The sequence below is a fragment of the Actinia tenebrosa genome, unplaced genomic scaffold, assembly GCF_029948245.1.
Source record: "Actinia tenebrosa isolate PJP-AT-01 unplaced genomic scaffold, QUT_ActTen_1.0 PGA_scaffold17__23_contigs__length_9995812, whole genome shotgun sequence".
In the NCBI taxonomy this organism is placed as follows: Eukaryota; Metazoa; Cnidaria; class Anthozoa; order Actiniaria; family Actiniidae; genus Actinia; species Actinia tenebrosa.
Window position 1 is genome coordinate 2,628,004 of NW_028292577.1, and position 27,648 is coordinate 2,655,651.

At 38.5% G+C, this 27,648-nt stretch overlaps 1 protein-coding gene and 1 pseudogene across 3 annotated transcripts; one reads left to right on the plus strand and one right to left on the minus strand.

Moving 5' to 3' along the window:
* Positions 1–405: 405 nt before the first annotated feature.
* On the minus strand, positions 406–27,106 carry LOC116306714 (integrin beta-1). Of its 3 annotated transcripts, none has more exons than XM_031716807.2 (28): positions 26,733–27,106; positions 22,646–22,713; positions 22,214–22,296; positions 21,214–21,324; positions 20,685–20,748; positions 19,957–20,088; positions 19,408–19,504; positions 18,549–18,657; positions 17,755–17,844; positions 17,116–17,202; positions 16,231–16,305; positions 15,552–15,647; positions 14,621–14,719; positions 13,912–13,985; positions 13,642–13,696; positions 12,925–12,980; positions 12,083–12,167; positions 10,790–10,860; positions 10,257–10,316; positions 9,805–9,886; positions 9,120–9,204; positions 8,609–8,715; positions 7,718–7,810; positions 2,705–2,828; positions 2,261–2,368; positions 1,807–1,916; positions 1,297–1,353; positions 406–842 (listed from the first exon to the last, which is right to left on the minus strand). In XM_031716807.2, exons 2-28 carry the CDS (start codon positions 22,695–22,697, stop codon positions 777–779), a joined length of 2,328 nt encoding a protein of 775 aa, XP_031572667.1. In that variant the 5' UTR covers positions 22,698–22,713; positions 26,733–27,106; the 3' UTR covers positions 406–776. The 3 variants fall into 3 exon arrangements, with proteins under 3 accessions (XP_031572667.1, XP_031572666.1, XP_088888175.1); XM_031716806.2 differs by lacking the exon at positions 26,733–27,106 and adding an exon at positions 24,038–24,183; XM_089032049.1 differs by lacking the exons at positions 406–842; positions 1,297–1,353; positions 1,807–1,916; ... (1 more) ...; positions 2,705–2,828; positions 26,733–27,106 and adding exons at positions 5,501–5,643; positions 6,454–6,516; positions 24,038–24,183.
* Positions 3,078–4,218, plus strand: LOC148910212 (uncharacterized; annotated as a pseudogene).
* Positions 27,107–27,648: the final 542 nt, after the last annotated feature.

The following is a 27,648-nucleotide window of genomic DNA, read 5'->3' on the forward strand; positions in this document are numbered from 1 at the left end:
CCAATCAAAACGAAGGAAAAAAGTTGACAAATGCATTGCGCAGGAGCAGACTTTCTTGCAGCAAAACGGCTTTGCATCACAATGAGCATGAGCAGAATACTATTTTTAGGTAGTTATTTGCAGTTGTCTCGGCCAATCAAAACGGCGGAACAAATAATTTGAATGATAATAGTGATTAAAGTCATTTAAAAATGTCCCCGAAGCGGAGAACTCATTTCGTCACAAATCCTAAAAAAGAGTCAACGGTGGTTTGCGATAACTACCCTGTCTTGCTTTCCAAGTGCCATCTTGACTACATCACCATATTGATAATGAAAGTATAAAAACGATTTATTTTCTGGCTGTGATCGTGATGTCTATATTTAGTAAGGTGGTCTATCTTGGTTTTCAACAAACAAAGCAATATATATTTTACCTCTATTTTTCTTTATTTTTACATGATAAAAAAACTTATAACGATCAATGAGATATATACCACACGGGTGGGGCAAGAAGTCCCACGTCATTTACGAGGTTTGTACAAGTTTCATCGTTTATCCATCGGGGGGAAAAACAGCCAAGAGTCCTTGAGTGAGTGTTTTGTGTTGAAAGAACTAGGGAGGAGTTCAAATAAATACGTCGTGCATCCGCATGCAGGACCAGGTTTTGAAAGTCATGCATAAAGACACCCGGCCCAAATAGCTTTACTGCATGGGTGGGTAGGCTAGTGCCCTTTCTGCCCACGCATCACTATTTTTGTATCTATTTAGAGTAATTGTCTTCAGGCTAAAATTCCTTTAGGTTTTTCCATAAGTAGGGTTCTGAAAAGTGGTTGTTGCTTGCTTGAAAATTGGATTTTCGCCCTGAAAGAAAAAAATTCGAGTCAGTCAAGCGGTTGAACAAGTAACCAGCAATTAGCCATTCCAAGGTCCATTCTGGGACTGTTTTAAGGGACATGTTTCCAAGATGGCGTCTGTTTGGCCCCTTAGAACATAACCACAATGCACTGTAATGCAAACTCGACGCAGTCAGAAAGGCTAATGTAACAAACACTAGTCAATAACCTTTCTATTTTGTAAGGAATCAAGTGTTGCTTTTAGCCTCCTCCGCAGGCTCTTTGGGATTCCTGTGTTAGGAGTTTGAGCTTGCTGGGAAAAGAGATGAGAAGGAATGAGGAGAGGGGAAGGGAAACTTTGTTTCGTCCTCAGTCCCACACGGTCATCCTCAATCCCCTCACGGTCTACATGCAGGTTAAAATGCCAATGGAAGCGCAAGGAGTCTGCGGAGGAGCTAGGTTATCGTGCTTGCATATCTCACCGTATCCCATTTTGCATTCTGCTTTTCCTTTTGAAACTTTGCAAACTCTCGACGATCCTGAAGAAGTAAGAAAATTATATGATGTATTTTTACAATAAGACAAGTCCAAAGAAAAACCCTCCGGTAGTAAGGATGAGAACAATACATCAAACTGTGAGAATGACTGTAAGAATGAAAGTTCTCAGTAATCTTGCAGTCGAACATTCATAAGTATAAAAATAAAAAAGGTAATAAAGTAACTATATCTAACGTTGCCCGGTAGTTCATTCAGCTACGTGGCTGTTATCCCAGGAAGCCGACGATGCGCACTTTAGTCCCCTCTTCATCAGTGCTCTGTTTTAAGAATATTCAAAACTGAAGCTACACGGATTAGAGACAAGTCGAAACAGACGTGGAGATCCTGGGGATTGAACCATGAACCTCTGGCTCTGAAGGCCGCGCACTAACCGACTGGATACGCCTTCCTACGGTTACACGTTGCGACCTGATGTACATACTGCAAAGGTCTACCTGAATGGTTGCCAGTAGTCTCCAGATGAGAAGTAATGCGAGTCCAATGGCCAATATGGCTCCTATTACTGCTAGAATCACCACTATGGCTTCGATCTCGCCTGGACAAACTGACAAGCAATTTCAATAAAATTCTCGATTAGCGATCAAAGGCTAAACTTTGAATCAAAAACAAATTACAACACGACCAATACACCTCAAAATGTGGTAGTAATTTGTCCTTCATGCTCAAATTTTTTCCGTACAAAGTTCAGCTATGATATCAAAATGGCAGTGGCTTCTCATAGTAAGGAGTGAAATTGTCCATTTCTTTTTATACGGTATTGAGTTCTTGAACTCAAGAGACCTGTTAAAATTAGTGTAAATTCTCGGGGGGGGATTAACTTGTCAAGTTGAAATCCCGATGGGTAGGGTGCGTGCATGAAGGGTTGAAAATACATAACACGTGGCGTACCTCTTTCTCTTTGGACGTATATCACTAATTTATAGTCGGATGATGCTTGATAGGCGAAGTGAAAAGTGCAGTCATCCTCGTCCTTGAAGGAACACGGTTCACCCATGTCTAGGGGGAACAAAATAAAATAAAAATGAATTATTAATAAGTAAAAAATCGAGGAAGGGGGGAGGGGGTGAGGGTAGGGAGGAAGTGTACTCCCTAACAAGTAAAAGTCGTCTGTTGTCTGCGATCGCGACGATGAGCTCTTACGACTTTCTCGTTGAACGAAGAAATTAAGTAAAGAACTAGAAAACACATAACGCTCTTCAGTACAGTTTTTGAAGGAAAGGAAAGGAAAGGCGAGAGTGAAAAAAGCAGATTTATTAGAGATACGTAGTTCCAAGACAACATTTCTTGAAATACTCGTATACATGTAGTAGGTAATGTACTCATTTCGCTTACGTGGTTTGATTTCGTCCACAATAATCAGTTTTATTGATTCATCGCACGCCAGGCCCTCGCATCCTACTCCAAACGCTCTGCACTGTACACAGGCCTTGTTAGCTGCACATCGGCCAGAACAACTCTGCGGCAAAAAAGAACAAGGAAATTATATTGACTACTAGTCGGAGTGGTTTTACTTGGCCTGGTAAACAAAGTTGTATAATTAGTGAGTAACAGTTAAAGTAAAACAAAGAAAACAATGGAATTAGTGTCCACTACTGTGTATTATATTGACTATTAGAGAGTTTAAGATTAAGACCGCTACGGTAGACTACTACGGTTGAACGCGTCTGATGTATACTGGACCGAGCATACCGTATACGGTTCAGTGGTCGCAAAAAATGATATATTTTGATTCGCGACCGAGTGCTATCCGAGTGTTGGCTAGCAGAAATGTCGTTTGAAGATATAAGAAATGCAATCGTCATTGCCTTTGCTGATGGTATTTTGAGAGAGGATGAGTTCTTGATTTTATATGAAGAATATAAACCCTCTAATCCTTCTTATCTATTCTGGAAATACGACTCCTTTTGCTTGGATGACTTGAGTTCTAGCGAGTGCGAATCTAACTTCAGAGTAGCAAAAGAGGATATACCAGTGTTAGTGAACCATCTGCAGCTACCTGTACGCTTCGTTTGTTCTCAAGGGACTGTCTGCAGTGGATTAGAGAGCTTGTGCATGCTGCTAAAGAGATTGGCCTACCCTGGTCGGTATTACGATATGATTCCTACGTTCGCTCGTCCAATACCCGAGATATGCATGATAACAAACACTGTGCTTGACTGGATTTATGAAACTCATGGTTTCCGTTAATCCTCCTTGAATCAACCTTTTCTCTCCAAAGCATCTCTTCAACGATATTCAGAAGCCATATTAAGAAAAGGCGCTCCTCTAACGAATTGTTTTGGCTTCATTGATGGGACTGTCCGTCCAATATGCAGACCCGGCTTACACCAAAACGTAGTATACAACGGACACAAACGAGTTCACCCGCTAAAGTTTCAAGCATTAGCACTTCCAAATGGTTTGATAGCCAATCTTTACGGTCCAGTGGAAGGGTGCCGACATGATGCAGGGATGTAAAGAGATTCGGGACTCTTGGGAACCCTTAAAAGAATAGCTTTCAACCCAGTAGGGAACGTTCTCTGTGTGTACGGTGACCAAGCCTACCCGCTCCGCCCCAACTTGATGTGTCCCTATCGCGTTGGAGATGTTCCTGTTCTAACACCTGATATGAGGGCTTCCAATGAAGCTATGAGCTCAGTCCGAGTCTCCGTGGAGTGGTTGTTTTGCGATGTCTCGGACTACTTCAAGTTCATTGACTACAAGAAAAACTTAAAGATAGGATTAAGTGCAGTAGGAAAGCAGTACATAGTGCATTGTTCAGAAACATGCTCACTTGTTTGTATGGTAATACAACCTCTGAGTCATTTCAAGTTGAGCCTCCAACATTAGCTGACTATTTAGCATAAAGCGCATATTATCCTGTTGGAAATATTGCAACGCTCTTCTGTTTGTTTGTTGTTGTTTTTAATAGAATAAAGTACGTCATTACACCCCTGAAATAGATCTTATTTAATTTGATACATTTTAATGATTGAATTTCATCTTTCAATTGAAATTCCATCGGTTACATCTATTTTCTTTGGTTTATTTGCCTTCTGGTAATACATCTTCATAATTACATTAATAATTGTTATATTATAATAATAGTTACTATAACCTGGTCCAATTGACTATTAAGCCTGGTTCACACGAGCAACGCAAGTGCAAACGCAAACGCAAGAAAATGGAAAGGTTTCTATTCTTTCATTTTTAACGTGTGAACCGTACTGGTGAAAACGCAAACGCAATACTACAAGGCAAGCCAGTCCTTTCGTTTGCTTGTGTATTTGCGTTGCTCGTGTAAACCAGGTTTTACACTTTGATCAGTAACAAATATTTATAAATACTTAAAATTATTCAATATATATTCACAATAATATTATTTCTATACGTTGAATAATTCAGTTTTGAATAAATAGCTTACATACTTAACACACGCATTTTGGTTTCTCATAATTTAGTTTTGTTTTTTGACTGATATTCTGTATAATATCGATAAAAGCATTTCTAATAGATCAAAAACACTAGCTAGTGGAAAGTATTATTAAAGTGTGTTTCAAATTACATTAAGTAATGTAATTTAACATACAAATCCAAACAAGAACCGAGTGGTTGAAAAGGCAAAAACTTATTTTGCTAGTCTTTTGACAATGACCGCCATAAGTTGCATCTGTTGCTGTTGCAATTTGTAATGTTCCTTTTGCTGTTCTGCTTGAAGACGCATTTCTTCTCTGCGAAAATCAAGATCTTGCTTTCGCAGAAAGGTTTCTACTTCTGTTTTTTCAGCCAAGTACTGCAGTGCTTCTGACCCTCCTATTCTTGTTTTACGTCTTTTGGTCAACACCTGCTCTACTTGGCCGTTCCCCTCTGAACCCGAATCACCACCTTCACTACCACTCTTTCTTGTTTTAGACCATGTTTCCATTGCATTGTTCCTAATGAATATGGCATTTTGTCTCTTTTTTTCCTGATGTTTTTCATCCCTTGAGACTTGGATCAGCGGAGATTTCATTTCTTCGACTATTTCTTCCAATATCACCTCATTTTCTGTTAGGTCATCAGGAGCAATGCCACTAGCTTGCAGACTCTTCATTCCTGCTTTTTTTCTTGAAGTCTGCCAACAATTTGTTGAAACGTTCCCTCACACTGCGTTGATCTCTAGGTTGATCTCTGCTACTTCTGTCCACCTAAGACCTGCTTCTTTAGTCCCAGCTTTGTAGGCAAAAGGCTCGAGGGATACTATTTGTCGTAGAAGAAGTCTATCTCGTTCCTCTGTCCATTTAAATGTTCCACTGTAAATGAAAAAAAAGAAGAAATACAATTTTATTCATGCCCTAAATATAATTGAATACCAAGTTATAATGAGCGAATGATTAAGTGCAAATATATTGTACCCATGAAATAGAGAAAGGGCTTCCATTACATCTGTGTAATAGTTTGCTGACAAAATCGCAAATTTAATTTAGTGCAATTTTGTTTATTGAACAAAGATTAGCGAGAACTAATTAGTGCAATTTCTTACAAAGTGTCTCACGGATATAAGGAAAATACTCTAGCAAAGCACCTCTCTCAATATATTGCTCATAATTGATTAGTGCCAAGAAAGACAAAACTTTATTGAGCCGCAAAAACAGAATTTCCTGCATAGAATTATAACATTAGGAACAGAAAGAACGACACAAGAAGAAAATGAAAAAGTTTATCAACATAAGTTTTTTTTCCAGTGAGGATGTCGCGAGTGCATGGTTGGTTTATTCCATGTTAGATGCAAATTAGTTGTTGTTAGTCCAGCAAAATATTTCATGGTTTTAATCTAATAGCATTCAAACAACAATAATTATAACAATAATAATAATAATAGTAATACCTATAATAACAATAACAATAATAATAGTACATTATTTTCCTACTTCGTTTCCTAAGTGTCGTGGGATTGAAAGTATAAATACAAAAATATTTTAGAGCGAACATCACTTGTTGCAATAAAAATAAGGTGATGTGACAATCAACCCCAACTAAGAAAAACATTTTAATGGACTATTCTCTCTCTGCATTAACTCTTGTGAAAGAATTACAAAGTAGTTTTGATTGTTTTTACTTACTTATTGCGAAGAGAACCGGTGACATCCGACTCCACACGTGGAACATTACATGGACTTGTGGAACTAAAAAATTGCGATATTACAGCGTGTTAAATTGTAGCAAGATATACAATACATTCTCCTCATGAATTTAACCTGATAAACGTATTCATTTGCCAAAAACTCATGGGTAAACAACACCAGTTTTCTTTTTCTGCATTCGGCGAAGCCATGGCTGAAATAGGAAGCCAAAATGATAGCGGATTCACGGCTAGCCACTGCATGCATGAATATTCAGCCATGCACATTAAAACTCGTCCCAGATCACGAACCGCGTTCAACCGTAGTAGTCTACCGTAGCTGCCCTATCTTAAACTCCCTATTCTCTCACTGGCGAAGGACAATCACTCTACTATTCATCAATCATACTAAATTATTATTCACACAGTTACGTTGTTCATGCACTGACTTGCACAAGAGCTAGCCATCCGTTATGGATTATATTTTTATGTGCGTCGCAAAAGAAAAGCGTCGTACCACGCCTGCAGTAATCTATTGGATGTCTAGTGGTTTTCATCTTAGATCGATGTCATGTAGCTCAAAGGCTGGATGTAACGTGTATTATTTCTCAATTGACACGGTTTTCTTTGTTATTCACAAGGCTTTATTTTTGTTATAACCCTCATTATATATAGACCTCGCATTTATAATGAGCAACATTTGATAGAAAACCTTCTCAATTGATAAATAAAATACTTAATTACCTCAAACGTCGGCAAAAAGCCTATACATCCCTCGGGCCAGCGGCCCTTGGGATGTATATGGCTTATTGCCTCCGTTCTCGGTAATTGACTCTTACTTGACAAGTGTATGGTGCACTTCCCACTTGTCTAGATTTCTGGCTAGGGTCTTTTGCGCATATCTGTGACTCTAATTACTTTATCGTATATGCTAGTATAAGATTGTTTCATCTGCGCAAATCGACAAATATCAACCACAAGGAAATTAGGAAATGATTATTAGATTATTAGAAAATTCAGTAAAAAATAAATAAATAGATAAATAAAATGATAATAAACAAAGAAATAAAATAAAACATAGGAAACATAAATTCAAAACGAACTTTGAAATAAGTTATATTCACTCTTCATAATGACACCGGTGGGTGTGGAAACGTCGAGTAGTAAACTTGTCGCAATAAACTTTATAATCAAACTAAACTTTTGTGTATTAAGTGGTGAATACCTACAAATATCTATAGATATAGGTATATGTGTATACTCACGGGACAGTCGTCACAATATGTACCAATATAAGGTAAACTGGAATTACAGACACACTTGCCGCATTCACACCAACCTCGATTGCTGCAAAGAACCTAAGAACAACAACACGAAATACTTCGTAAACATGCAACTGCTGTGACTATCATATAGCATATCACACACCCCTTCTTTGAGTGCATATTACGTCATAGCCGCCATCTTGGTTGACGATAACAAAGCATTCCTCATTAGCTTTTCTTATTAGTTCAACCAACATGGTGGGTGTTTCATTGTTATTTATATCACAAAGGATTTTGAGTTATGTGGTTGTACGTCAAAAATAGCTGGCTCGAAATTGATATGATGAATGTGAGTGTGAAGGGTACAGAGGGTACATAAGTAGGAGATTACACCAAAAGATAAAGTTGAAAATCTTGAAAGTAATTTATCGGTTAATAAATGGCCCACTTAATTAAAGTTATGGTCCATAAAGAAACTGCTGGCAATAAAACTGCAGACTCATGTCAAAAAAAAAAAAAGCCCTCAGTACAGAAGGGACACGGTCTCACTTGTAAAATTGCTGGCCATAGGATAAGGGAGGCTCAGCAACTGATTCTCGGTTTTTTGGACCCTACTCCTCTTGATAATGAGCAGGCATGTCAAAAAGAAACACGTGCCAGATAACGGAGCACCTTGATAAATGTCGTCAATAGGAGAAAGGGTATTTCGGTAAAAGCCTTGAGTAATTGTGACGCGATAAATGTATCCATCGCAGAAAAATCTACAGATAAAACTTTTATCATATTGAGTTCACATGATATCAGGGATTGGCTTAGTATTATCAGCCAATCAGAGGCGAGATAGAAAGTCAAGTGTATAATAGTCATGATCAGTCAGTATACGTAACTTACACCATTTTCTAGACAACCATCGATCTCCTTTGTACAATCACATGCTGGTCCTGTCCAGTTACCAAAGCAATGACATTTACTACAATCACATTTTCCTTGATCAGGACCTGTCAAATTACAATTACAAATAAGCACAAATAAGGTGGAAAAAATTATTGTTTGTAACGATAAGTCTTTCAGTATAGTACTGATGGTTAGCTACAACCTGGGTTACAGAGACCTTTGAGGTAAGGGACCTGGGGAGGAAGGAAGAGACTAGTAAAATAATATCGCTTATGTATCTTACTGTCTATGCCAAGGTCTCTTTGTCTCCTAGGAAAATGCATTGGTTCGGAGGTTAAGTCATCACGGCCATGTTAGTTGTATTTAACAAAATTCTCATTACCTTCCCGCATTGTTAATTCCACCAACATGGCCGCCATTTCTTTGTCTTTTGATTCTCTTGTGAATGCCACTAACCATTAATAACGCCACATACTGTATAAATAAGAGGATTACACTAACAACCTACCTCCACAAAGTAGTTCATCTTTGTCGCGAGGACAATCGATGTTGCTACATTCACAATTCTTTCCATAGATTTTCTCGCCCGGCGTCTGTCAATACAAACGACATAATAGATGATCGGTTAACGTTAAACTGAATACCGAACGGTACGGTAACGGTGCGGACTGGAATGAAACCATCACTTTCAAGATATATACACCTATGTTGGTCCGACATCTGAAATGGGCGATCTGATACTAAACGGAATTTTTGTGCTCTTGTGTTTTCTGGCTAAGATACGAAAAATCAAACTTCTAGCTTATAACTTATGCTTCTATGCCAATCTAAAAGAAAACTACGTTATTAAGCTGTGAATAAATTACAATTTGCAGCGTGCTACTCTGTCTCAGATCGATCTCACATTTCAGGTCGATTTCCGACCGACAACGTTTTTTGAAATAGGTGTAAACTTTGTTGGTCGTTGTTCAAATGTGGTGGCGTATTTAGAAAGTAACTTGTTGCGAACTGCTAATTTAAAGACAAAACAATGAACGTACACTTTAATTCATATTTGAAATTCACAGCAGCTCACATCCCATAATTCATTTCGGTCTCAGATTTTAAATTTCAAACCTCCGACCAACAAGTTTTTTGACATCGATCATCTCAACCTTAAAGGGAACTAAACGGTTTAGAATGATTATACTGACCTTGCTCTCCTTGCATTGACATTCACCGCAGAAACATTCTCCTCTCAGACGTCCACTACATATCTGACCAGTAGCGTTGTTTCTATTAAAGCACAAAAGATTTGAGATCCCTTAAATCAATATTGAGACTGAGTGGCGGAATTTGTGTATCTGAACTAGGGTACGCAAGGGCGGATCCAGGGTTTTTTTTGAAGGGGGGTCTCAGGGGTAAATTTTTTGGGCAAAGGAATCCCAGTCGCATTTTTACCACAAGAAGCCCATTTGACTTCAGGAATGACAGGGGGGTCGCGATCCCCCCGACCCTCCCCCTGGATCCGCCCTTGGTACGTAAGTGTCATACGAGGTTATAGTCATACAAAATAATATTTGCTTAAAGTATTCTAGACAGAATTTCAATGATGCAAGTACAATTAATTTGAAGTTTCATAAGTCAATATGGAAGTGGTCCTTACTCTGGGCATAACGATTGGTCGTATTCTGTTCCTGCTATGCAGCTACAAAGTCTTCCTTTCCTATAAAAATGGAGATGTATTTTAAAAAAATATCACGCTTTTTCCAGTACAGCAGTTTATGGGACCTATAAACGTCAAACTCTTTTTTTTTTTTTTTTTTTTTGAGTAGCCACTAAAGTAGAACAATATCTAGTCTAGTTTTCTCCCTCTAGCCATGATGTTATTAATATTATTTTATTTATTATGCTTGTTACTCCATGTTGTTTGACGATAACAAAACGTTCGCATTCGTTAGCGCATTGAGGTAATAGAATGCGCTTTATAAGCACTAAATATTATTATTATTCCTCTCTTTAAGCTTCCCTTGTTAGATCAACCACATTGTTAAGGAGTTTCGAGTCATGTGTTTCAACCCAAGAATAGGTCGCTGTTTATGCTCTGTTATCACTTGTGTCACTTGTGTCACCAACAGTGAAAAAGCTAGCACTCCGAGTTATAGAATCAGTCTCTTTTACATTATACTTTTCTCTTACCAGCCTTCATCACAATCACACAAGCCGCACATTAACGTCCCGTGAGATGAGCAATGATCACTTTTGAACACCTTGATTGAAATAAAGAAAACGAAATATTAATATACCGATCACTATGGCTATCATCTGCCGACCAATACTCATTATCATCGGCATGATTACGATCTTCATCATCACCATTATAATCAAAACTATCATCATTGCCATTACGGCACCGTCAACGTCACCACCATGCAACATCTTTCTCACCACCACCACCGTCCCCATTAACATTAATCATCATAATCATCATCATCAGCACCATCAGCACCATCATTGTAATTGTCGCCATCATTATCATTGTCGCTATGGCCATCATCATCATCATCGACGCCATCACCATCATCAAAACGATCATCATTGCCATCACTCACCAACGCGTCATTACCAACATCATCAACATCATTTGCCAACTCCATTTTAAAATATCACTATCAACAACATCCCAATCATGGTCCGCATTACATGCAAAAATCTGTCAAGTTCGACATGCTTGACCTAACGTTTGAGGAAACTTTCCATTTTGGATGACAATAAAAAATAACCATTTACATGGTTGATATACACATTCAATCGAAATATGGAGACCAATTAGAATAGCTATTGACGGACTAGCTTCGTGTTCACGTGGAAACATTAAAGCGCATGAAGAACAATAGTTATTCAAATTGTTGCCATATTTTGATTTGGTGTATGCTTCGAGAATTATTCGTCATGATCATTGTAAGGCCCCGTCCACACGTATCCGCAAATTGTTTTATCCGCAAATTGTTTTTTGCGGATACGGGTTGCGTCCACACGTGTCCGGAAATTTTTGTGACCGTATCCGCGTATGCGTATTTTGGACGGTGAAAATGATTCGAATACGCTGCGTGTGGACGCAAACATTTTCGTATCCCAAAAAAATAATGCGGATACAAAAATTTGCGGATACGTGTGGACGGGGCCTTACATGGTTGATATACACACTCAATCGAAATATGGCGACCAATTTGAATAGGTATTGAATAGCTATTGACTGACCAGCTTCGTGTTCACGTGGAAACATAAAAGCGCATGAAGAACAATAGTTATTCAAATTGGTTGCCATATTTTGAATTGGTGTATGATTCGGGAAATATTCGTCATGATCAATGTTAGCAGCGCTCGCCTGCCAGCCTATCAGGAGCAGTTATATTTAGCGTTCAATTTCACCTTTCGATAACTTTGATTTGAAATACATGTCAACTAACTAGTGTTAATGAATCTTAGTACCTTGTTGTCACGGTGTTCACATTCACAGTCACATATGTACTCTAGTCCAATGTCTACTTCACCAAAGGCTGTCCTCAAATGAATCCTAAAGTATTGAATAAAACAGTCAATTTCGAGTAGATTTTGTCCGACCTTGTGAAAAGTAACGGTCAAGGTAAGGAATAGACACATCCTTTAACCAATCACCGTGCACGAGTTCACAGCTGTTCAGCCAATGACCATGCTCGAACACGACGACATCGTCACGGTTATGGCACGAAATAAACCAATTCCTTTAAACCAATCACAGCGCGCGATATCACTGTTCAGCCAATGAACATGCTCGAACACGACGACATCGTCACGGTTATGGCACGAAATAAACCAATTCCTTTAAACCAATCACAGCGCGCGATGTCACTGTTCAGCCAATGAACATGCTCGGACACGACACTGTCACGGTCACGGTACTGCACATTTGACCATGCGTTTTTTACATTCATACAAAGTAGATTCCTTTTACATTCACTAAATACCGGTGCGTTTCATGACTAATCACTCATTTGTAAATCTTTAGCCTCGTTTAACCTCAAGTCATTTGCAAAAGCCAACTGTAAAATGTAAAGAATGTGCAGCTTCAACTATACTATTGTTTTAGAATCTCAGGGACTTTTAATGGTATCTGTAAATATTTGACTCACTATGGGACGATTCACTATGAAACAGACACACGAAACAACTACATCAGGGTGTAATAGTCGTTCCGACCCTCCAGTCTCAAGTACTGTAGTTCTCTTTTATGTTTTGCATTTGCTAGCAGAGATACGGTAGCACCTGTTTCTTGCTGATCAGTAGTTACTTACTTGTCTGGCATGTCTTCAGAACATTTTTGAGATGTCACGGAGACTTCAAACGTTACCTGCCATTAAGATGATTAAGAAATAAAAACATTACGAGAGAAATGAAACGAACCGAAACAAACCAATAAACCAATGACACCCCCCCCCCCCTCCAGGGGACATTGCGACCAAAAAGACTATCTGAATGTTCCCTATAGGAAATACGCCGTTATGGTAGAAGACGAGAAAGAGGGTCTTCAAATAGTCCTTGTTTTACGAGGCTAACACTGTCTTCCTCTAGCTAACAAACCTGTGACCGCTCATTTCACGATCCGAATCGGAATTTAAAAGTTTATTTTTGTGGAGGAAGAAAAACCGGAGAAACAGAGCAAATTTTGAAGCAAAAGAAAAGGCCAACAGACAACTTTACTCATATAGGGCTTAAAAACCGGGAATCGAACGCGGCTTGCTCGCGTGCATTGGTTAAAGGCGGGCTCTCATTGCTACGCTTCTATTGCTTCCCCTTTCTCCTACAAGAAAGTATTTGCATATTTGCGCAGGTTCGTACCCAGTCCTCATTCACGTTTACGTTTTTCTTAATGCACTGCGAACTCACTAAATATTCTTTCCATCAAACACAACGCGAGAACAATAACAGCATAAGAGAAGCCACTAGGTACGGGTCTGGTATGCGTGAGGATGCACGTGGGTCAGGAAAACATCGATCAAAGATATACCTACCACTTCCCCTATCTTGACATTGTTACAGACTTTCCTATTCTCGTACACACCATCACTAGAAACAAATGAAAATCTTTATCGAACCCTGAAACAACCTCTGGCCTGATCTATATCAGGGCACGGTTAAAACAGATCGAATTGAAATTTATCGTATTATATAGGTACTGCACAGAGGTTGGGAAACAAGCTGAGAAAAACTAAATAACCCAGAGAAAAAACTTTCGAATCAAGGATCTAAATTCAATATTAATTGCAAGGCTTTTATCTTACGGGCAAATGGCTCTGTACTGGACTGTTACTTCTTCAGTTGAGTTGTCAGAGATGGTTTGAGTCTTGGCGATTTTCTGTGACGAAACAAAGAACAAGATTGTATCAATAATCTATATCAAATTCCCAGAGCCCTTCGCAGCACAAGAAATCGCAAATAAAATGATATGTGGGGTAAATAATCCTCTTTACGAAATGAGTATTCTTATTGATGGTATTGTGTACTTTGTTAACGACATGGAATGATGTGGAATCACTGCCACGCAAAAAGACACTTTAATTAGCTTTCGATCTCATTTTACTTAGTTTCTTTTCCTCTCTTTTTTTTATTTTTTTATTTCTTTCTCGGTTTACCTTCCTACTTCCTTCCCTGTCTTTTTCTGTTCTTTCATTCATTCATTTATGCATGCATCGATTCGTTTATTCATTTATGCATGCATCGATTGATTGATTTATTCGTTCATTCCGCGTTCTTTTTCACTTCCTTTCGTTCTTTCTCCCATTCTCCTTTTTCGCTTATTTTCAATTATTTCCAAAAGGTTTAAATCAGACGTGTGGTATCCCTGCGTTGCTGTGCCAGCGTCAATAAGCTGTGTCAATATATTATACACAAACAAAGGCGCTGTCCGAGTACGTATTTGATATCAAGTGGATTAATAATCCTCAAGACATCGATCCGCACGTCATAGGTCAAGAACCAGGGTGACTTTACCTCATAAGCTTCTCTTATCAGAGTTACAATATTGGAACCATCAGTGTTCAGCTCTTCTGCTACGGAAAAACTGTCCTCGCCAAAGAAACTTTTAACGTCCTGACGAATAAAAGAAAGAAGCTGTGTGGATTAGATTTTCACGACGTTAAAGGAAATATATAAAGCAAATGAACTTGCTTTCAAAGCAAATGTCGTGTGAATAAAGTTGAATGTTATCAAACATTCAGGTGTGAAACACGCCATCATGATGCCGTGTCTTGAAGCCATTCTTCTTTATTAGTCCGATAAATTTAATCTCATCTCTTGCATTTTCTTGATGATATAAAGGCGGGTTATAAAGTTCGTATGATTTTTTACAGCACACGCAAAAAATGCTTTTTTTTGGCACAAATGATTCATTAGACGCCTACTTTTGAAGAAATACAAAACGCGTGCGCGTGCTGTGTCCAGTTATAAAGCACGTAGGGTTTGTCAGAACACAAAGAGAATTCGAAGTGTTTAGGATAAGTACAACGCATAGCAGACTGCTTCTTAAGACTTCTCGACTGTTCTACCAATCCCCAAGTACTTTATAACTGTACACAGCACAGCAAGCAAGGTTTTTGTTACTTTTATGAAATACAAATTACAATAAATGTCATTTCAAATAGGAATGAACAACTTAAAGTGAGAGAGCGTGCTGTGTGCTCTCATAAAGCACGCGCTCACAACCAATGAGAAACCGAGATTTATATAACAGGACTGAAAGAAATGGGTGGTATGTATATAAAGGTTCCAAGGTAGCAGCGTTTAGGGCAACAACAATATATATATATAATTTTGAGGGAAACTGAAACCTTTCATCATGCAAACTTACAGTTATTGTCTTACAAAATGGCTATCGTGAAACCTCTCTCCAAAGTTTGTCCAGTACTAATACTCTAACACTTACGTCATATATTGCTTTCTGACTCTTCGTGATGGCAAATATCGGTACGACTTGGTTTTCAAGAAGCTTTTCCCGAACTAGACCGAGGGAAGGATAATCCTGTTGAAGAAAAAAATCACATAAGCTGATAAATCAATAGACGACAAGTTATAGAGTCTTCTAGAACATTGTATGCCATCGGGAGTACGTGAGTTATCTGAGGTGGAGGTCAGTTGAGGTGAGTGTGTTGCTTGTTAAAAAGGAATGGCTTGCAGTAAAAAGTCTGTATATCGCTTTTAGATTTTGCATTACACTTTATTCTTGTTTTGAAAACTCAGTTCAAAGTGGACTAGATAGCCAGTCAATCTTCCCTCCCTGGACTGTGAGGGAATCTCTATTTTTTTCCTTGGTCACTGTGTGGTCGAGGTTTACTTCGTGTCTTCTTCGAGTGTTTGTTTCGTGTTTGCTTCGTGTTTGCTTTGTATTTGCTTCGTGTTTGCTTCGTGTTTGCTTCTTGTGCGTTTCGTGTCGCTTCGTGTTTGCTCAGTTATATTAGCTGAGAGAGGATAAGTGTCGAGTTGCCCAACCCCGCCAATCCTCGCTCGGCCAACGAAACAAAGGGAGAGAGAGAGGGACAAGGGAGAGAGTAACTAAGAATAGAAGGAGCTAGTGTTCGCAGTGTACTTGGTTAGTTTAGACATACCTGTGTAGTTGACGCATCGTATTGCCCATTCGTAATATGACAGTTACCGTCGTTGGGAACCACGACACCTCCAAGCTATGCAAAGAATCAATTTAAAGAAGTTTACAGAACAACGATATTTTTTTCCCTCGGGGCGAAAATTATAACCATGGCTAAAACCCTGGTCTATACACTTTTTAACGCTCAACTAATTAGATTATTTCCAAGAAGAGATAACTAGCTAAGAACTAGTGTGAGCTGTGTCGGTGTTTCTAATGAAACCGTAATGATAAAAGGGTAAATTATACACCGTGAAAAGATGCAAAGATTGGCGAGCGCTTTTATAAATATCGGAGGTGCAGTCATAAAAACGAGACATTTTCTGGCAGTGTTCATAAGAAACCTTTGGAAACCATTTCTAAAATCCTTGCAGAAAAGATTTTGCCTAAAGTGAACTATATATCTTTTCAAAAAGTTATAATTCTGTTCCCAAACTAAAAGAAACTTCAAAAGATTTCATTATTAACATAATTTCAAAGTTTGGAATGTGTTTTCTATAGCGCGTAAGATCTTGCCCGAAAATGCCTGGTTTTCGAATCTGAAAACATCTCGGAAAAGATCTAACTCGGATATTGCATAGTGTAGCCGTGCGCATGCACCTTACGGCATCACGAAACCCCAAGTCGATAATGTCTTCTCAGGGTCTCAAGACTTTTCCCAAATTCGCTTGAGAAATGATGGCTCGATCCCAGTCGAGGTCGAACTTGATAAATAAAGTAAATGTATGAACACATCAAGTCCAACCTCGGAACCATTGCTTCGTGGTCACTAGAAGTCTTGCCTATAGACTTGCCCCAAGTCGACCTCTCTTGTTTCTCGGTTGTTTTTTTTTTTCTGCCTACTTACCAATCCATCTCCAGCTATGTGGTATTTGGCGTCTGTTGTGAAAACAACCAACCTTCGTGCTGCTTGTTTTCGAACCCAACCGATGTCCTACGAAAGAATGTTGCAACTAGATTTAGATAACGAATTTCTCATACCATCTTTAGAAAAAACTACCTAACTTAAAGCTATAAAGTAAAATAAATACGGCGTAACGCCAATCGAACTGTTACATTAGTCGCAGCATGCAACTAGCATTAGTCTCCCTCGCATCCGTTTTTAGTGTCGGTCGTCACGGGAGCGTTGCGTGACGCCCGACACTAAAAACGGATGCGAGGGAGACTAAACTAGCATTGGCTGTAACTATTTAATATCAATATATGCATTACATGGTAACATTGAATAACGCAGACTCACGTGATTAACTCGTGGGAGTCAGTAGAGTGCAAACGATAATTCGTGAAATAGCCGCGCAAAACCTAAATAGCTCTAAACACACCAACTTGTTTCGCTCACGATTGTCTCAAAATTAGTGTTATTTTCATTGGTTAGTTCTAGCAATTTCATGGATATATGGTTTGCACCCGACCACACGTTCCTTATTCTCTCAAAACTACTTAATGCGCTAGAGAAACGCGAGCAGAGACTATGACTTGTACCTACCGTGTGGCACACAATGACTTGAAGAAAAGCATCCATTCCACCTTCTGGGTTATCAACATTACCAGATATATTTTGCTCCGCCACTTTAGCCTAGAAAAATAATACGATTATGATATCGATATGTCTAAATGGTTAGGAGTCTCTTAATAATCGTTAAGCTTTCTCTTGGGTTTCAGGTGTTCATTTACAACAAGCGTACATCATTAAACATTGACGAAACACCTCGTTCGCTTCTTGTATACAAGTATCAAATTGAACTGATCCTCGCAGTATGTGAAGCAACTTATGGAGCTGCAAATTGAAAGACTCAGAAAAAATTCTGAATCTTGAACGGGATTTGAACCCGTGCCTTGGCGATTCTGGTGCCATGCTCTAACTTGTATACAAGTGTCGCGTGCCGCGGGTTGTCGCTCGCAACGGAGTCGCGACACAAGTTGCAGCGTGTAACCTACAGCGCGATTTGAAAAAAATTTTGCGAAAAAAGTTGCAGCAATCGTTGCAAAAAGTAGAATTCGTTTCTACTTTTGGCACCAATGGCGTCTCCGTTGCACCGTGTAAACACTCTTGCAACTTGTGTCGCAACGCTGTTCAGTGCAAGACAAGTTACAGAGAAAATTGTTCCATGTAATCGCACCTTTAATCGCATGTGATGCCAAGTCTGAGAAGTCGAATTCAAGACCCCAGACGTCACCCTTGTTTCCCACTCACTCAATTTTCCAGACACATTCATATACAAGTCTATAGAGCAATTGGAGGATCGTAAAACAAAACATAAGGAGCTCTAATATCCATACCTCAAACTTGGAAGTGTTTAAGTCCAAAGGAAGAACATTCCTAAATCCGAAGGCTGGAACAGAAGTCTGGTCTAGCGAGCCGTCTGAGAGTTGGTGAGGATGGATTAAGCTAAAAACATAATTGAAATATTCATTACTGTGACTATTGGCTTCTATATAACACAGTTTATCATTTCATTCTCTTTAGTATTATGTCTTTGTTCACATCCGCAAATTTAACACTTGATAGCACTACAACGAGCAGTTATATTTTCAAGGGCTATAAGAGCTAAAACACAAGTTGTCTTTAATGGTAAAAAATTCCATCCAAACGAATAAGGTCTAGGACAATACAAATACTGTTCCCGTCTTGGCACGTCCGCAGTCCCGTCCGCACAGTTCAAAAGATGATTTTTTTGCTAGCTCAGTTAGCACTTTATCATATAATAATATCCTAATAATAAGTCTATTCTTGGGATGCAACCAATAACCCGAAAGCAAGATTGTGGCTATGTCGTACCATGCATACTAAGCGCTGCAAATTATTTACCAGTTATAATCATCTTTCTTAAACTTTTAATAAACTTGTGTTTTATAGATCATGCGCATTTTGCGGCATAGCCGCCATCTTGATTGACGATAGCAAAGCATTCCTCATTAACTTCTCTTGTTAAATCAACCAACATAACAGCTGTTTCATTGTTATTCATATCTCAAGGGATTTTGAGTCACACATAGAATCCTAATAATGACTTTAAGAAGCAAGACGGCGGAGCCGTTTTGATCTCGCCTACAAATTCAGTCCTACGATGCTTTGCAGCCTGAGGTCGTTACCAGTCCTCTTTGAATTCTTGGAAAATCGCAAACCCAGTTAACTTACAGAGCAGGATGCGTGTCGATAAAAGGAGCCAGCGGTTTGTCAACGAATGTTCCAAGACCAAGTCGAAACCTTGAGGTTATCTTGGACATCTCCCTTGCTGTAGTAAAAAAAAAAAAAAAAAAAAGAAAAGAAAAGAAAAGAAAATGAACGTAAGTTAGATTAGATTTTCTGGATGAATTCAAGTCGATTCCAAATTATTAGTTCTTGTAACCATTGCACACCACTTCTCTTATGTTTCCTTAGATATAAACACAGTTTCACAGGAAGGAATGCGCTTCCAAATCTAAATTGATTGGACATAATATTTTTTCATTTAAGACCCCGTGTCATTCCCTTAAGTATCATTTCTTTGCTTAAAGGTTGTGCTTGAGAAGAGACATACGTGAATAGGGTCGACACAACTCAAAGAAAGAAGCATTTTCTTGAGAATGACACGTGGTCTATATTATAGAAAAATATGCAACATTTCTGACTTATGCAGCATCTTCTTTATTCGACGGAATACGCGCTCAGTTTAAAAGACCATTGGATTGCATGTCGGCTGCTTACCTATTTTAGAGCCCAACGTTGTAATTCTTTTCATGTCTTGTAGCATTGACCCAGATATATCCATCAAGTAGTACAAATCAACAGGAAAGTTTTTTGGGGTTCGCATGCTCACATTGAACTTGGCAGGCTGGCCTTAAAAAATAGTTCGAGAATAATAAATATTGAACCCTGGCAGTGACCACTCTCAGTGCCTACACTTCATAATAACCATCTCCCATGCTTGTAAATTACATAACTCAATGTAAAGCGCCTACTTTGATTTTTTAACAATTATTCGCCGAAGGAGAAGTGAATATCAGGGAGTAATAACCGAAACGAAGTTGAGATTATTATTATTCACTGAGCCTGAGGTGAATAATTTTTTTAGTATAAATACACAGGTGATTCTTTCAAAAAAAGTAAAAAAAGAAAGAAGATAAAAGACACATTTTTTCCGGTAACAGCAACAAGGCGGCTGGCCGCCATTTTGGATTATCGCTGGAGATGATTATCGTGTGATAGTGTGAGTTTTTTGATCAATCAGCTCGTGAGATTTTCAATAATCACCTGTGTATATATACTAAATGGCTATATAGAAAGGGCGCTATATAAATCATAAATCATTCATCATTCATAAAGACATTAGCTGATAATCATGAAAGACTATCTACGCGTGCGTCGGTTATCCCTATGCTTGGGTAAATAGAGAAAACCAAACTTAATGGTGTTGCACTGTTCTTATGGCTTACCTTTTCTAAGTCGTAATGTAAGGTTTTGAGGAGTAAAGTTAGTAATGCTGTCAAATTTCTTATCCTGAAGAATACGACCAGAAGCAAATGGTTAAGAGCGACAAGACTTAGTTTAGTTTTTATAATTCATCGCTATGAGGAGATTTAATTACAAGATTGCACAACGCAAACAATAGAGAACAATGGGTGTGACAGGGGAAGATAACAGGTTCGACCACTAGAAGACTATCATGATCTATATACATTCCTGTTCAAATTTTGCGTTCTCGATTCGGGAAATCAAGGTTGGCGTAGTCGTAGTGTACTCTCCTCTTAATTCTGGGGTCTCGGGTTAGTTTCTGCACTTCAGCACATGTGAGTGGAGTTTGCTAGATCGGCCCTTGATTCGAGGGCTTTTCTCCGGGTTTTCTCCCTCCCTAAAACCTAACACTCAAAATTCCAATTCGATTTGACCATTCCTGACCTAGCACAACTAGCACAATAAAGTACGTACAAGCACAGCAATGAGAGAGTCAGTGTTGTAAATTACCTCGTTAGCAGTGAAGCCAGATTTGGGATTTTTAATATTTTTACATTTGTGCATTTGATGATTTTCTAAAGTATCACAGCGTCGAGCTGGCTGTTCCTTATGGAAATATTTCTGTGAATAAAATACAAAATTATCTTATTAGTGGATCATATTTTCAATAATACGCATGTCTATTAGCAGTTTGAGCAGATCCCACATGGTTAGCCTGCAGCCCCGGTCCTTGTTGGTTCTGATCGTGGACGGCACCAAAGGTTTTGTCGTTTTGACGCCTAGTATAGTATAGTCTGGATGGTTTGAGTAGGGTGTTCGGCTTTTTTATTAGGCAATCAATAAACAGACCCCTTGCGTGTGACGTCAAAGTACTCCTCAAAGGAGTACGAAACAAAAGAATTTCAATCTTATGAGAATTGCAAACCCATTGATATGGCTCCAAACTGAGTTGCATTGTGGCTTACCTTGTCAATCTATAATTATGGTTATAATTATACGCATGCCCATTTATCTTAGTACAACTCTTACAATACAGAGAAGATTTGGCATGAGTGGGAAACGAATTAGTCGTGCCGTATCTTACCCTAACTACGCGTTATGATTAGATGAATCGTCGGAAGACAATGGGAAGCCACTTCAATGTTATAGTTTGTTGTACTATGTATACGTGCTGTAAGCCAGTACCTTATGATTCCCACTCATCCCAAAACCCCTCCGCGACATGTCGTACACCGTATATGTGCCGTAAGTAAGTACAGTACGGCTGCCCATTCATACGAAAACATCTTCATTAATACAAGTGCAGCTTTACTGCGGTTTTCCATATTCACTCAGAATTACATGTCAACGGCTTGTTGTGACATTGGTTTTTCACTGCCGCAAGTCAAGGACATAAGAGGTACCGACTGAATATTTTTGATTGACGGCAGCGAAAAACCAAATTTCAGCGTGCAGCTTGAGAATATCGACTTCGCAGAATATCGAAAACCGCAGTAACTGAATATCTTACCAAATCTTCGCACCAAACACATTCTGATGATTCTCTTATGCACTCGCCGCATGTTTCAGAAACTACACATTCCGCTGCTAAACCTAAAAAATTAAACAGAATGAAAAATGTAGTTATATTCCCGACTTGGTAACCATGCGAGAAACACGAGCCAAAGCTAGAAAACCGTTGATTGGCCGACTTATAGGTTGCGCAGAATAGTTTTCTGCTAAATTTATAGCAGGCACACGAAATGGAGAACAAAGAAGGAAATTTCTACTGCATGAGGGTTAATATTTTCGAAATTTAAATCAGTTTTTCTCAGCATGACCGTGTTGGTCCGTGCATAACTTTATTCTTATAGTTTTTACAGTCAGGAAATTGCCCCACTATAAACGGATTCATAGGTGAAGGGTAGCAAGAGGTGAACTCAACGGGAAGTCCAAAACAAACCTTTCTCAACGAAGAACATGAGCAGCAAGGCAACCAAGAGTGTCATGGCCATTCCCTCTGCCGAAGAACTGTAAGTAACGAAAAGAGAAAGAAAGAGTTCAGTGTGGAGATTTGGCACTATCACGTGATGGTAGCCATGACATGAGGCACAACGAGAGAGTATTTTCTCCCTGGGAAACTGAATTGTTTCTCTTGTAAACCAGATCAGATTCAATTGTTGCTGCCTCCTGTCATGGCTGCCATCATGATGGTGCAAAGCCTATATGTGATACATGATGATTACACTAGTCAAACATGATTAACTAGACACTCAAATGAGATTGCGTGCACACACGATATTGACGCGTGACATGGTAATCTAATTTTTTTGGCTTCCATGGTGACGTGAGCTAACTGTTTAAAACTCGAAAACAGAACTTCTTAATTAAAACATAGTTAATAGAGTCTATTAAATATAACTAACATCAAAACAAACAACTTAAATCATAACTAAGCACTGAATAAACAAACAAGCAAAAAAAATAATAGGTAGCCAAAACAAATCATATTACGACGCGATGCTAGCCAAACAAGCGAACGAGGTAGCCAACGAGCAAACGAACTAGCGCCTGGAACGAATTTAGATATCTAGATTCCGTAGCGTTTCTATGGATTCAAGTGACGCCGTCGACGTACAAATGCGATTACGTCTAAGTGCAGCCACTTTAGCTGTCCTTCAAAGATTTAAAATTTCTAGCCTGCTATTAAACCAAGGATTATGTTCTTTGGTTGCAATAAAGATTAATGAGCATCTAAACTACTGCAAACTAACAAGCAAAAAGAAGGTTTGTTTAGCCATTTGCGAAACGTTAAACTCCATTTCATTTTAAATTGTATACGTCTGCGTTGGTCTCGCTATACTAAACCTTTGAACCTAAAATAAATTGATGTTATTTCTTATATATCATATTTAAGCTTTTGTTTCGCTCAGTGAGATCTACCAAGAAAGAACTTTTCTATGGTAGCAACATTGTAAATTAGCTCCACAACCATTCAGTTGTATATAAACAACACTTTTTAGACCATAATATTGCTTTTCAGAAATGCCCGCAGCATATTTGAGTACGGCGTACAGCACTTTATTTTACTGGTAAATGGCACTAAAATGTGGTCACTATGCATTTGAACATACTAAAATACGGAAAAACACCAGATGCTAGCACTAAAATGGCACAAAGGCATCGAAACGATTGTGGCATACAAAAGAAATCCGAAGTCCTTCTGGGATTTTCGGATAAAAATAAAAACGCGGTTGGTCCTGCAACAGTTGGAACTAGACTGCAGCGGTCACATGTTTACAATTTTTCTTGGAATTGCGTCGAATTTCATGAGTATCAAGTTAACATTCCTTACCTTCAATCTTGGAAGTTCTCAAATTAAAATGCAATGTTTCAGTTGTAATAGAGATTAATATTAGAAGCTTCTTTCAGTGTCTCCGTTGCATATTAACAAAACAGCTCGAGCTTGCTCTGATGTTCGTCCGTTTCAGACATGTTAGATCAAACTACTTAATTCCTGTCTGTACTAGAATGTTGGCCCCGTAAAAAAAGTTTTCAAAAGGTCAACGATTGTAAAATACGGTGTACAGTTTCACTAACATCTCCGGAAGGCACTTTGAAGATTAACCCACGGATACATAGACAGTTTGATCAATTATAACCAACATTAAAGCTTGCATTCCGATTTTGGCTTCCTTATCTTACCATTAATCTAATTGAAATGGCATCGGAAGAGGCATAAAACTAACTTCATTACTGCATAGTTGAAATCATGATCACTTTTACGAACCCAATGATATTTGCTTGAAGATGACGATAAAACGAAAAAAATAAGGATACCGTAAGAATGCAAATTGAACGAATTTGTTCGAACAAAATTGTTAATTGTAACACCTTTTTGGCGCGTACCCTGATCATACGCTCCATGCAAGCTATTGATTTTAGTTAGACAGATATTCCGTTGCATTTTCTGGTGCATGTTTTCGCGCGCAATCTCATAACACACTTTCCAGACGACCTCATTATTGTCGCTATTGAATTTACCAACAACCTGACCTCGCCCTTATCTTGATACAGCCCACTCAATTAAATTGAAAAAACTCGGTAAAACTAATGATCAAGTTACAAGTTCTAAGTGTTATGTTCAGAAATGCAACGGTGTTCTCGAACGGCAGCGCGCTATAACCGAAAAGATAGCTCTAGCCCTTTTTATATTTTTGCCTACCAGACACTGAAGGAAAAGATGGGACTGCTTGTCAGTTTAGTCTCAATTTTCTGTTATTTCAAAGTTCGTTTGGTTGCCATTGGGACAGATTTAGAATTTATTAATGTGCGTTGTACATAAATGAATTATGGCTTGCCATACTACTACTGTTGCAGGCGACTGACACCTACAATCGATCAAGACGCCTTTGGGGCCATATATCAGTCAAATTTGGATCGGTTACTGGACAAAGTATCGATAATGTACCGTTTTTAACTGGCTACTAGACTTGTCATTGGGGTTCAACATAAGGAGAAAAGCTGCTGGTACATGCATATTTTCATTCATATACCCGATTTCTTTTTTTCAATTCCGCTTGACAAGAGCCAGAAAATGCTCGAATACCGAGGGATGAACCTCGATTACATGACCTGCGTTTTCTAGTCCTCTCGTGAAGCCAGATGTTGACGTCATGGTTTACTTTTGATTACGTTGATTGAGATTTTATTGTAGTTTAGTATTACCACTGTGTATCTCATATCACCCACAGAGTCCCCACACGGAGCTAGGCACGATGCTAAAGATTTGTACTGAACTTTAGACGGTTCTAGCCTGGCACCCTATGGAACCAGAGTTAATAGGTCTTAATAGATATTAACTCTGATGGAACGATCCATGAGAGAGGGGATTGGAGACGAAGAAAAATAAAAGAGACCAGACCTCCTCTTATTTTGAAATTTCCACAGGAACTCCATTCGCGGCAGTTAGGCAAGAATTACCTGCGGATGAGTCTAAGACGATCTCTAAGGTTGGTTAGAAACAACATCTCAAAGTCGTACAGACAGACAGACAAATAGACAGCTGAATGGACAGGTCTGAAACAACACGCAGCCAAGCTGGACGTACACTAAACATACAATTATAATCACGCAGGCAGGTAGGCAGACTGTCAGACGGAAAGACGACAAACAGAGGGACAGAAGGACAGATGACTGAAGTACTGACAGGAAGATAGACGAACGGAGGAAAAAAACAGAAATGCAGACACACAGACAGCTCGCTCCAACTCTTTCAGTTCCTGTTTCAGTTTGCCAGCATAAGAAAAATGGCCATGCAAACTTAGTACCGCAGTTATGCATTTTATATACGAATGGTACGAATAACCATCAAACATACAGAACCGTATACATCGATCCTCCGTAAAGTACAGATGTTTTCGTTGGTATTATACCGTCTGTAGGCCAGCGAAAACTTAGGTCAAACACGCGAGCGATCCGGAAACATTCCACATTAGGGACGCTAGGACCAACAACTAAAGTTGATGAAAAGAAGCGTGACTTGACATGTTTTTATAGTCCACGTCTTAAGACCGAACAGAAATTTCAAGTGAAGATTCAAACCACATATTGCCTCCAGTTTGGACCTTAATTATTTCGTTTTAACATCCTTCAATTCTAATCCGATATTAGGGGATATTTTTGATGTGGTTAACCTCTCTCTAAGTTCGAATAACTTCGAAAAAAGTGGTTGTAAACTGAAAAACTCTTTAGATGCTGTAGAATTTATTGACCAGCTATGGACCAGATAAGTTTGTGTTTCATTGTAGTTTCAGCATTTTAATGCTGAAACATTTTAACACTGATTAGTTAATAATGTTCACTTTCGAAAGAATTGTAGAAACAAATGAGTTACTTCTACAATTTATGACACACACTTCGGTGTAAGATATCATGATTCGTCATAAATCGTGCACTTCCATGGGTTTCGAAGTGAGTATGCAGTATAAATCATTGCACATTCAATATTTATGATAGTTTGTTGTAAATACAAACATTCCAGTACTCACCAGGACCGTAAAACCTTGTATATTAGCTTCTCTTTTCTTCCGTGCAAGTTATCGGTGCTTGGACTACCTTGGTATCATGCAACAACGACTTTGAAAGTTGTCTACAAGTATCTTAACCTCTTGTTCCTTGGTTTACCGCTTATCCTTGAACCTGAACAATGAGCTTATGATTACAAAAACTTCATGGATGAATGATTTGTTTGTCCTTGCGTTGGTTTGAACTGCTTCTCTGATTTGCATTACATGCAATTAAACAAAGTAATCGTCAAAGGTCACTGATGCAAATACCAAAACCAAAGGAAGCCTGTTGTGAAATGTCATTTGTCAACTTATTAGAAAATGGTTTTCAAAAGAGCGTTCGCAAAGGAACGTAGCGAAAGGAACATTAAAGAAATCATCGAACTGAAAAACAAAAGCTGCCAAAAGTTGTGGTCTCAGCCATGCGTCGTGATGGCGGGAAAATGGCATCGTATAGCCGCTCCGGTTGTAATGCTGCCAATTCGCCTTAAAAGATTATAAACTGATTACATCTGTTTGTAAACAGGAATCAAAAAAATGAGAGAAAGACAAAGTATTCATAAACTGCGACCGTATGAATAATCTTCACAAATTAAAAAAACTACAACTACAACATTGCTGACAAATAGATAAATCATTTTCATCAAATAAATGCCCTTTCCAGTGAATATTTACTGCATTCACTGTACTATTTTCTACAAACTTAATAATGATAATAGCTTTATTTATCCTGCAGAAATTAGGCAGCGTACGTAAAAATTGTACGCTGGTATAAATTTATGTGCAGCAATAATAAAAAATATAATAAAAATATGTAAGATATATATCGATACAAAATATATCAGAAAAAAGATTATAAATAAGTATTAAATAAATAAACAGTTATTAAATATACAAG

Coding starts and splice junctions, on each gene's coding strand:
- LOC116306714 (XM_031716807.2), bottom strand. CDS start 22,697: ATGGCCATGACACTCTTGGTTGCCTTGCTGCTCATGTTCTTCGTTGAG. Junction 20,749..21,213: donor CTGGCTTCACTGCTAACGAG/GTAATTTACAAC, acceptor CGTATTCTTCAG/GATAAGAAATTTGACAGCAT. Junction 9,205..9,804: donor GTCAATGCAAGGAGAGCAAG/GTCAGTATAATC, acceptor TTGTATTGACAG/ACGCCGGGCGAGAAAATCTA.